This window comes from Vipera berus, assembly GCF_964194415.1.
Source record: "Vipera berus genome assembly, chromosome: 12".
NCBI lineage: Eukaryota > Metazoa > Chordata > Lepidosauria > Squamata > Viperidae > Vipera > Vipera berus.
The window spans coordinates 16,948,500-16,960,313 of record NC_138215.1 but is presented as its reverse complement, the minus strand read 5'-3'; the positions used below and the strand labels follow the sequence as shown (position 1 = coordinate 16,960,313).

The window sequence follows — 11,814 nt, the reverse complement described above, 5'->3', positions numbered from 1 at the left end:
TCTCCGAGGTTGGAGAAGGTGAACGAAGAGATCTTGGTGAAAAATCCAGAGGGTCTCCCACGCTTTTAATTCCAGCCAATTCTGCAAAGTGTCTCCCATCTGAGCTTCTGCAGCTCTTTAAAACGACAACTGCCACGGCCCCATGATGTCACCAAGCGTTTAAGATTTACTAGGCAACTGTCTTCCAAATGACCATTTGGTGAACTTCGCGGGCCACCTGTCCAAAAAGCTCCATGTGGGTTCATCTTTCCGGTCATTTCCTGTCTCTCTGCGTGGGTGTTGAGGCTTTGTCTTCGGGACTTCGTGGTGCTCAGAGAAGGCTTTCAACTTTCCCTTTTGAAAGGGCGCCAAGCCTGTTCTGAACACACAGGTTGATTCCCATGGTCTCTTAGCAAAGCCACCCCATGGATGGTCTCGAACAACAGCCGTCGGTTGAGACCCGTAACCTCATCTGTTCATTTCCTTCTCCTCCTCCTCTGTAAATCTGAATGGTGACTTGGGAAAGCCTCTCAGATGAAAGCCTTCAAGAAGGAGGGGGTCGGGGGTGGGAGGGGGTGCGGACAAAGGATCAGCTGCACCTGTTTTAGGGCCGGGAGGCTTTGTTTGAGTCTTTTATTTTGCCCCAGTTCCTAAAGGTCAGACGAGGAGAGTTTTCGGCTCCTGGGAAATCAAAAGATTTCCCTGTCTAATAGGTGCATTAAGCACCTAATTTTGATGCCAAAAGGCAGAGATGGGAGAGTGTGTGGGGGGGGGAAGAGATAGGCAGGTGGGGTGAGTTTAACAGGAGGCAGTTCCTCGCCTTACATTGGCTCGGGTCTGGCAGGGACCAAACCAGAAATGGCCGTAGATCAAAGGGGGGCCTTGCCTGATGACCGGCGGGTTTGGTTAATGATGGCAATAGGGGCTGCCGTGGTTGCTGTCGTTACGCCACGCCTTCACATGACAGCACGTCACAACTGCATCACCTAGCAACAGAAATTCTAGTCCCACTTATTGTCATTAACTCTGGGTGTATGCATGTGTGTGTGTGTGTGTGTGTGTGTGTGTGTATACATATATACACACATACATACATACATACATATCTCAACTTTTACCTGTGACATTGCTCTCTCGGCAGTGCCAGAGCTGAACAGTTCCCAAAGTGCTTACAAGCAGTACAGTAGTGTAGAGTAACAAAAATAATAATATTTTAAAATACTTACAGAAACAATTCTAGCGCTCGAGCCCAGGCAGCAGCAGATCCTCTATGTAGTACCAAAAAAAGCAAAAATGAACTGCTGTTTTCTAAATTTGCAGCAATAAATTTCACAGTGCTTGAAGAATTTTGGAGATAGCAAAGATGCCATCCCCCCCCCCTACAATAAAATGAATTGACCTCGGGAATGAACCTTAAAAGTAAAGCATTAATGTTCCCAGCAAAGTTTCTTGTGAGTGCCAATATCTGTTCCAGTTTTTTTCCTCGCAATCACATCTCAAAAGCTCTGACCACATAAAAAGGCCAGTTTCCCCTCCATTACACCTTCTTTTGATTTGCCGCGTCTTTGCAGCGCAGGTGGCTTCGGCTTCCGATTTATTGCCTTTTGCCAGCTGGCAGAAATACCTTGTGCACCGTTCCAACTAGCCGCGTAACTGGGTCAGCGTGTCCTCAAGCCGTGCGTCAAAATCCTCTTCCGCGCTTCACGGCTGGTTACTTTTTGAAACCGAGAGGAGACATCCAATCTTGCCGAGAGGGAAGCGACATGATGCTTGGCTACACAAAAGCTTCTTTTATCCTGGCTGTGTTTGGTCCCTTCAGGAGCGCAGCAGCTTCATCTCTAGCACTGTTTGCGTGTCCTTTTTTAAAAAGAAAAATTAAATCCATCAAGTTGTACTTTGAGCCAATCTTCCTCTTTCCTCCCAGACCACTCTACAAGGTTGTTGTTGGAGGGGGGGGGAAGAGACCAGGAGTATAAGGTGCTTGCCACCTTGGGGGAGAGAATGAAAACTATGGGGCAACGTATTGCTTGTCGATAACTCAGCTGCATGTCCCACACGATCCTGAATGTCATTTCTGAGGTTTGTAGGCTGTCTTTTGTTTCTGAAGTCTTCAGGAAGCCTAGGTAGAAAGGCAGACTTTAAAGTACACACCGTTCAGGTTTTTCAGTCCAGGTGTGTGTGTGCCTGCCTTTGTATCTGTGAATTAACCTGTTGCATAAAAGCCAGCCGGTCTAACCACCTGTCCATAGCAAGATTTACGAAAGCAACGTTTCTCAACTTGAGCGACATGCCGGCGGGGGAATTCTGGGAGTTGAAGTCCCACACAGCGTAAAGTTGTGCTCCCACTGCACTCAGGTGTATCTCTGACAGATGCTCAGCCAGGTTGAAGCTCTTCTGGATAGCTTTTATTTTATTTTATTTTATTTTATTTGGTCCTTTCCTCCAGAGCCATGGGGAATAAATCATCTCCCTTTTGTGTGGAATACCCTTCAGACATTTGAGGATTTGAGAATGCCGTCTCAGTTGTATCAAGGCTCCTCTTTTGCTAACCTGATTCTTCCTGTCCCTCAGACCACTCTGCCAATGTTCAGGAGCCAGCAGTTCTCCGTGAAGAGGCGATTCAGTGACTTTTTGGGCTTATATGAGAAGCTGTTGGAGAAACACGCACAGCTGGGAATCATTGTTCCCCCTCCTCCCGAGAAGAGCTTAATAGGTGAGAAGGCCAGCAGGCTTGTATAGTATCTCCCAAGTTCAACACAACGGCCTAGCTTCACAGGAGACATCTAAATTGCACCCCTGGTATATACACCATGCAGATAACGTCCGTCCTCGACTTTCTTTTCTCTTGTCCCAGGAATGACCAAAGTCAAAGTTGGAAAAGAAGATTCTTCCTCCACAGAATTCTTGGAGAAAAGAAGGGCTGCCTTAGAAAGGTTGGTGTTTCCTGTGTCTCGTGGGTGGCTGTTGCAGCTTGGCAAAGCCACAAGGTGGTGTCGTTGGATTTGTTACTCTGGGTAGGGAAACTTGCCCTGTAGGAAGCAAACTCAAGGGCTTGCCTACCGTGGTGTGATCAAGAGGAACAAATATCCAACGCATCTCAGAAGTCCCTAGTTATTTCCCCGCGGGTGGTCCTCAGGGGTCAACCTGTGAAGGATCTCATTCACCTTTCCACCCGTCTGGAATGGATCTCAGGAGAACATGTCCTTCCAAAATTCTTCAGAGATTTGTTCAGTAGGGCCATTCCTGTGAACAGTTGATGGGGATTACTCTCTGGAACATGGCCTAGGTTTCCTGAAATCTGATCCTCTTGGCTGGAATAGATTCCAGGAGAAGCTAAGGCTGATGAAGTTCACCCAGGTGAAAATTGCTTCAGATCTCCCCCCCCCCCCCGAATACGGAAGTGAGAAAGGGAAGCCTCTTGGATAACCTCAGTTTTTCTTCTGTTTTTTTTCTTCCCCCAATGCTTCCAGTTTCAAGGGGTGCCCAACACCTCCCTTAAGACAGCTCAGTTCCTGGTGGACACAGCCATCCTGGTTTCAAACAGCAGCAAACAATTTTTGCCATCTCCTTAACCCATAATGTTTGCGGACTTCCCAGCCTATTCGGGCATTCCGTGGTAGTCACCCATCCCAAGTCTGATTTAGTTTTCTAGCCCAGAGGTCCCCAACCTTTCGGGCACCAGGGGCCGGTTCCGTGGAGAGAGGTTTTTCCATGGAGTGCGTGGTTTTGTGTGCTGCCTGCAACCAGAGGATGGGGCTTTGCTTGCTTCTGTGGACCGGTTGCTGGCATGCTGCGGCCCGGTACCAGTCCACGTACTGGAGGTTGAGTGTAACAAGCCAGAAGTCACCCAGTGAATTCCGTGGTGGAGTGGAATCAGCCATTAGAGTGATAATTTTTTTTTAGTTATCCTCCCCATCCCTGCCTCCAATATTGGTAGCAGGATGTGCCTGTGATTATCCCTCCTCTAATCCATGGATGGTGTCAAACGAATCAGCATGCCTTGTAATTCTCTTTTAAAATGCGGGATTGTTCACCAAGGTAAACTAAACTTCCTTATTCCAATGCCACAGATATATTCAAAGAACCGTAAGCCACCCCACCATGCTGCAGGACCCAGATGTCCGGGAATTCTTGGAAAAAGACGAGGTGGGTTTTTGCTACCATAGCCGAGTCTGTGCTTTTGTGGCCTAAGACAGGGGTAGGCAACCTTGGCTTTTTTATGACTCGTGGACTTCAACTCCCAGAATTCCTGAGCCAGCCACGCTGAGGGGAAAGGGAGAGGTTTCCAAGCTGAGCCGTGCTGGCTCAGGAATTCTGGGAGTTGAAGTCCACAAGTCATGAAGGGGCCATAGCTCCCCCATGCTGGCTCAGGAATTCTGGGAGTTGGAGTCCACGAGTCACAAAAGAGCCAAGGTTTCCTACCCCTGGCCTAAAAAGTGACCTTGGCACAAGGATAATATTGGAGAAATTGTCCCACATTGCGGTTTTTTGTTGAGCTGGAGCTTAATGGCCCCGTTTTCAGGAACAGGCTACTTTGTGAAAGGCGAGAGGGCTGTGTGAAGCGGAAAGTGATCTCAGCTTCTTTCAGAACAAGCCAACCATGGGAAAAGAGTGACGCAGATTGGCTGGCGAGAAGAGGGGTCTGAAGGACTCTGCTGACTCAGCCGGTTCCCCTTTGTGCCTTTCTGCTGAACCGCGTTCAAGTTAGGCTCCAGGTGACGCTGATTGCAACATGCTGACAGAACAGGGCTCTTCTCCTGTCCAAAGGGACAATCCAGATTCTCTGCTTTACAAAAAAGCTGCTTAAGACGGGATGGCATGTGAAGGGGTTTTGGGGGGTTTTTTTGGGGAGGAGGGGTGTTAAATCTTGCTCTTTTCTCCCTCCCACTTATTATTTAAACATAGCTGCTACTCCTTCCTGCTCCTCCTCCTCCTCCTCCTCCTCTTTTCCCCACAACAACAGCCCTGTGAGGTGGGTTGGGATGAGAGAGAGGAGCTGGCCAGTCACCTTGCTGGCTTTTGTGTCTTGAGGCGGGACTAGAACTCTCCGTCTCCCAGCGACTGGCCCAAAGTCAACCAACCGCTTTGATGGCTAAGGCGGGATTAGAATTCACCGTCTCCCGGTGATTGGCCCAACTGCTTTGATGGCTAAGGCGGGATTAGAACTCGCCGTCTCCTGGTGATTGGCCCAAAGTCCCTCAGCCAGCTTTCCTGCCTAAAGCAGGACTAGAACTCACTGTCTCCTAGTGTTGCACTTCCTGACAACTCGAAAGTATAAGTTGCGGCGCTTGACCTAGAAGATTTTTTTTTCCCCACCTCCCCCTTGGAGGCTGAGTCTTTATTCCTGATTTTGCTCCCCTCTCTCTTTCTGTTTTCCTTTTGTGTTGAGTCACACCGGCCGTTTGGGTGTTCCAAGCCGCCTTCAGAAATGTTTGCGGTTGCTGAGAAAATGATGGGCTTGTAGGAAACAGGGCTACCGATTACCCAAGGGATAAAAAAAGCAGACAAAACACATTTTAGACACGAGTACAAGCGTGTGGTTATGTGCCTGGTCTGGAGAAAGCAAGCGACGGCAGAAAGAGCCTTAACCTTTGAACCCTGGGTTGGGTTTGGTTTTTTTTTTTCCCCAGGCAGACACACGGTTGTTCCTTTTCATTTTAAATCTGTAGAATTGAAGTTTCTGTGTTTCTCGTGGTCAGACGGCTGGTTGAAGAGGAAGCCGGTGTTGCGTGTGGCTTTGGCTACAAGATTCGTATGTGTGCGGCTTATGAGTTACCCACAAAGCTTTGCAACTTTGGGCTGTGCGGTTTTCCCATGTTTCCCAAATTCTGTGTATGCACGACGTTTCTAAGATGGGCTCAGCTCAGGTCCAGGTGAACACAGCCATGCCGTTTTCCGGCAACTCCAAAGGGTTTGCCGTGTCCTTTTCCAAATGTGTTTCTGGACTACCTAATCTATCCTGGCTTGCTTTGCTCGCTCATCCGTGTCCTGATTCAGCCAAGCTTATGTTTGTAAGCCAAGGAAGTTTCTGTAACACACCAAGAATCCTCCAGTGAACTCCATGGTGGAGGGGAGACTTGAATCTCAATCTTCTCACCTTGGTTCTGCTGATTTAATAATAATAATAAGTTGGAAGGGACCTTGGAGGTCATCTAGTCCAACCCCCTGCTCGTTTTTTGTTCCAGAGGTCAAGATGGCATACACAGTATGTATCGCTGCTTCTCAGTCTTGGCCACTTTAAGGTGTATGGACTTCAACTCCCAGGATTCCCTAGCCAGCACAGCCGACTAGGGAATCCTGGGAGTTGAAGTCCACCACCCCTTAAAATGGTCAAGGTTGAGAAGCAGTGATTTACCAAATGCACCCTGCGGTTGATTTTTCTTCCCATCTTCTTTTTAGCTGCCCCGTGCTTTTGGCACCCAAACCTTGAGTGGAGCCGGCCTCCTGAAGATGTTCAACCGAGCCACAGATGCAGTCAGCAAAATGACCATCAAGATGAACGAGTCAGATATTGTAAGCCGTCGAGCATTTCACGATACGTATGAAACCACTCTCCTATCCCTTCTCCCTGGCTGGGTTGCCTGAGATTGTTCTGAATTCGCATTCTCTTCCTACCATGACCCGTCGGGTTGGATCTCCGCCCCGTCTCCTTTCTAGTGGTTCGAAGAGAAACTCCAGGAGGTGGAAGGCGAGGAGCAACGTCTGCGGAAGTTGCACGCAGTTGTAGAAATGCTGGTCAGTCACAGAAAAGGTAAAGTCCCTTGATGGACGAGCTAAGGGTAGGTGTGAAAACTGTAGGGTCCCCTTTCAGCTTTACGAAACCTCAGGATTTGCATCCGGGATCTTACAGGCAGTCCTCAGGTTAAGAATGTCCACCTTAAAAGGCAGTCTCTGGAAAACGGGACCCCTTGTGAGTCCTGTCACTTAGGGATTGTCGACTGGTGGCACCACGAAAAAGGGGCCTTTCTTGGGGGGTGGATCCCTTTTGATAAACCATCATTCCCCTCTATGGTGCGGTGTCTCCCTCCCACCCTGTTGCTTTTCTGAAAGGCCCTAAAAACGTAGTTTTTATCAGCAGGCCTGGGAACCCCCGAACGGAAGACGGAGCCAATCAAGGGGCTGATTTTATTGTGTTGTTGCTGCCACGAAGAGTTAGGATGGTGGTTTTTTTGTTATTGTTTTTTTTAAGTGTTTTTATTATACAGTGATTTTTTTTAAAAAAAATGTGTAAGCCAGCGGGTGTCACCTCTATGTGAGTTGAGTGGCTGTATAAATATGTTTAACGGATGAATCAAACCCTGGGGTTGTTTACTTTATAAAGATGGGGAGGGCAGTTGACTCTGCTCTAATTCCCAGCAAGCTTAGCTGGAGCGATCAAAAGGGACGGATTTTTTTAGGATTCAGAGCTTCCGATTTTGGCATTTCCCCATCCCCACCCCCACCCCCACCCCCGGCATCACCATCCCCTCCTTGGTCTTTTTTCTGCTGAGTTTCCGTTTCACTGGCAAGGAAGTGGGACCTTCCCTTCTCACGCTCCCCCTTCCGTCCCCCCAGAGCTCTCGCTGAATACCTCTCAGTTCGCCAAGAGCCTGGCCATGCTGGGCAGCTCGGAGGACAACACGGCCTTGTCTCGGGCACTTTCCCAGCTGGCCGAGGTGGAAGAGAAGATGGAGCAGCTGCAGCAGGAACAGGCCAACAGTGACTTCTTTCTCCTGGCGGAAGTCCTGAGCGACTACATCCGCCTGCTAGCCGCCGTCAGGGTAAGGGGTTCCTGGGGTCTCGCTGAAGGCCGGGGTGGAGCAGAGGGTGCCCACTGAGCTCCTCGGTTATGGCGGTGGGCGAGGGCTACGCTGGTGGTCCATTATACTGGTAGGAGTCAATGAATGTAGCTCAGAGTTGAAATGAAGGGTAATGAATACAATTAGAAGTAGAAGTAGAATGATTAGAATTAGAATGAGAGGATAGGATAGGATAGGATAGGATAGGATAGGATAGGATAGGATAGGATAGGATAGGATAGAATGACAAATTATAAAATATTAGAATAGAGTATAATAATAGAGTAGAACAGAACAGAATAGAATAATAGAGTAGAGGGGAGGAATGGAATGGAATGGAATGGAATGGAATGGAATAGAATAGAATAGAATAGAATAGAATAGAATAGAATAGAATAGAATAGAATAGAATCTTTATTGAGAATAGAATAGAATAGACATTGCAGAATAGAATAGAATATTGAGAATAGAATAGAGATAGGAATAGAGTAGAATAGAGTAGAATAGAGTAGAATAGAGTAGAATAGAATAGAATAGAATAGAATAGAATAGAATAGAATAGAATAGAATAGAATAGAATAGGTTGGAAGGGACCTTGGAGGTCTTCTAGTCCAACCCCCTGCTCAGGCAGGAAATGCTCTCTGACTTGGTGGTTTTCTTCCAAACGTTCCATTAAGTAGCATCCTCCGTGCTAGAAGGACGTCATTTCACGTCGAACAGAGAGCAAACCCCACCCCCTTCTAGCACTGACGATGTTGCCTCGTTGGGTAATGAAACGTCTCAGAGGGCGCCAAGGATCTCTGCTAGGCATTTGCCCCCTTTATCTCTCCTCTGAGCCAAACCCTCATTCCCCCTGGATGGTCAGATGCTTCCAGCGATGGGTCTCCCCCTCCCTCTCGACAGGCTGCCTTTGACCAGAGAATGAAGTCTTGGCAGCGCTGGCAAGATGCCCAGGTCACGCTGCAGAAGAAACGCGAAACTGAGGCCAGGCTTCTGTGGGCCAACAAACCCGACAAACTTCAGCAAGCCAAAGAGGAGATCTCGGAGGTGAGAGGGAGGTCACCTACCTGTCCCGAAATCTTTGCTCCCTGCCAGATAGGAACGTCTCCTAGTGACCCCACGGTGGAGTCTAGTTCTCAGTTGCAACTTGCATTTCATCGCATATAAACCTTGCAGTACCCGCCAGTCCTCATACGACTGTAAATGAGCCCCATTTACTGACCTTTTTGGCACGATTGTCAAGCAAAATTAAGGCAGTTGTTAAATGAACCATGTCATTTGTAAACGGATCTGGTTTTCCTTTTGCTGGTGACCAAACACACACACACACACAAGGGACACGGTGCCTCAGTGGGTTAGGACGCTAAGCTTGTTGATCAGAAGGTCGGCAGTTTGGTGGGTCGAATCCCGAGTGCCGCTTAGCAGAGTGAGTGCCTGTTACTCGTCCCAGCTTCTGCCAACCTAGCAGTTCGAAAGCACGTAAAAATGCAAGTAGAAAAATAGGGACCACTCCGTTGGGAAGGTAACAGCGTTCCGTGCGCCTTTGGCGTCTAGTCATGCCGGCCACATGACCACGGAGATGTCCTCGGACAAGCGCTGGCTCTTCAGCTTTGAAACGGAGATGAGCACCGGCCCTTAGAGTCGGAAACGACTAGCACGCATGTACGGGGGAACCTTTACCTTTATATACATACATACATATATCTATTTTTCCATTTATTCAGTGGGAATCTCGCGTGACCCAGTACGAGCGGGAGTTTGAACGGCTCTCTGCTGTCCTCCGGAAAGAGGTCTTACGGTTTGAGGTAGGTGGGAATGCCTCTTTTAGCACTGCGGAGCCCCACCCAGTTTCACCGGGCCAAAAGAAGCAGAACTAATCTAAGGAAATGTCTGGGCCCCCCCCAAAAAAAAATCACTTCCCTGAAATAATAGAAAATGGATTAATAATAACAAGAGATTCACTTCCCTGGTTAAGAGAGCCATAGATTCCCTTTCCATCAGCAGCTTCCTCAGTCCCAGGAAAAACGAAGGAGAACCCAGTCGGAGACTTCAAATGTAATTTAATTATCAAGAGTCCACCTGCTCCTTTAAAAGAGGCGGGGCTTTGTTCACCCAGTCCCAGCCTCCATTTTGAGTTTTTCGATTTCCACCCCACCTCGTGTCCTACCTACCCCCGTTGCATTAAAATTTCAGTTGCACTTTTCCAGCAAGTTGTGTAGCTGGCTGTTTGTCTGCTGCTTTCTTGAACTTGAGACGCACACACACACACACACACATACGGGCTTAATTTGCCGACTCAGGAAATGGTCAGGCCAAATTCCAGTTCTGGGATCTTTTCTGGTGCTTTGCCTGTCTGTGCCTGTGTTTTTTTATTTCTTAAAACTTATGTTGCAGAAAGAAAAAACGAAAGATTTCCGGACACACGTGACCAAATACCTGGAGACATTGCTCCATTCACAGCAGCAGGTGAGAGAGGTGTCCTGAGCATCCCCTTGGCAGGTGTCACAGCCTGTATTTATTGACAAGCTCGGCTTATCAATAAATAGGGCCCCTCCTTCGTTGATGCCTTTGGTCCCCTGCAACTGACACACACCTAGATGGACATTAGAAAGACCAGCTCTAGTCATGTCTGTAGGCTGGAGCAATATGAGCTCTAACAAAACAGCCTCATAACTTGGAGGTTCATATGGTTTGGGCTTTTCCTTTCACGCGAATAGACTTTTATTTTAGCGCCTAGCAATAGCACTTAGATCAAAGTCACCCAGCCGGCTTTCATGACTTCAGGCAGGACTAGAACTCACAAACGCCTGGTGATGGGCCCAAAGTCACCCAGCCAGCTTTTGTGCCTGAGGTTGAATTCACCGTCTCCTGTTTCCTGCCTGGGTGCCTTCGCCACTTCCATGGATTACCCGGAGGGTCACAATAAAGTGGGGAAGGGGGATGCCAGGAATCTTTCTGATAAGCAACTGGAGATTTGCTCTCTGATGTCTCCTCTCTTTGTTTCCCCCCACCCCCAGCTGGTGAAATATTGGGAAGCCTTTCTCCCGGAAGCGAAGGCCATCTCCTAAGCGGGCCACCCTTCCTCCTGATCTGGACTGCCTTGATCACTTAATACCTCTTGGCCTTGGATCCTACAGAGATGATCCTCCTTGTCGAAGGAGCCGTTTCCCCAGCTAGTAACTCTTCTAACTGTATATTATTTTTTTCCATTTAGATTCATATATAAATATATATAAACACACACACACACACACACACACACACCACATATATATAAATATATATATATTTTCCTATTGAAAAGAGACTCGCTTCCTGCTTACAAGGCGAGCCCCGCCAGGAGTAGCGGAGCGCAGGCAGGAATGCGCACACAGCTTTCGGACTTCGACGTTGAAGCCAGGACAGCAAATGAAAATAAAACTCAGAATCAGGGCAAGCTGGCTCCCTTGTCTTTTTGTGCATCTGTTGGTCTCTGTGGCGAGTGTGTTGTGGGCACTTGCTGAGGCTTTGGAATGGCCTGCAACCATTCATTGACTGACCTTCAAAGTTACCACATCACAAGCCTTTTTCACACTTAACGGCCTTTGCAGCATCCCCCCCCCCCCCGTGGTCAAAATCTAGCCGCTTGGCAACCGGTTGGTGTTTTATGACAGGTTGCCGCGATCCCCTTTTGCAACCTTCGGACAAGCCAAGCCAAAGGGGAAGCCGGTCTCCTTTAACGACGGTGTTACTAAACGGTTGCAGCGATTCACTTAACAACGGCTGGGCAAAACTCACTTAACAACGGTCTTCTTGCCAGCTGGGGGAATTCTGGGAGCTGAGGTCCCACAAGCCTTAGAAAGTCTGCCAAAGTTGGACAATCCCCGATATAAACGAATCCGGAGAGAAAGAGCGTGGGGCTCTCGAGTTAGAATTAGCCGCTGGGAGTTCTTGCACGGCTCCCGGTGCAGGACAGGCGGAAATCCCACCGGTGCCGTTGCTGGCCCGAGTTGCTTTTGCAAGGCAATCGCGGCGGCCGGGAAGGAAACGGGGTCGTAGGCAGCGCCGCCTCCCTTGA

The 11,814-nt window shown here is 48.5% G+C and overlaps 1 protein-coding gene across 1 annotated transcript in view; it reads left to right on the top strand.

Annotated features, from left to right (window-relative positions):
• The window catches only part of SNX1 (sorting nexin 1), a 20,242-nt gene extending 9,049 nt beyond the window's left edge, over positions 1-11,193 (top strand). Inside the window, exons 6-15 of the mRNA XM_081337591.1 lie at positions 2,551-2,692; positions 2,834-2,912; positions 4,050-4,125; positions 6,379-6,492; positions 6,637-6,730; positions 7,534-7,739; positions 8,661-8,804; positions 9,482-9,562; positions 10,152-10,223; positions 10,775-11,193. Coding sequence (XP_081193717.1) covers positions 2,551-2,692; positions 2,834-2,912; positions 4,050-4,125; positions 6,379-6,492; positions 6,637-6,730; positions 7,534-7,739; positions 8,661-8,804; positions 9,482-9,562; positions 10,152-10,223; positions 10,775-10,825 — 1,059 coding nt within the window. The 3' untranslated portion in view covers positions 10,826-11,193. The remainder of the gene's footprint in view (positions 1-2,550; positions 2,693-2,833; positions 2,913-4,049; positions 4,126-6,378; positions 6,493-6,636; positions 6,731-7,533; positions 7,740-8,660; positions 8,805-9,481; positions 9,563-10,151; positions 10,224-10,774) is intronic.
• Positions 11,194-11,814: the final 621 nt, after the last annotated feature.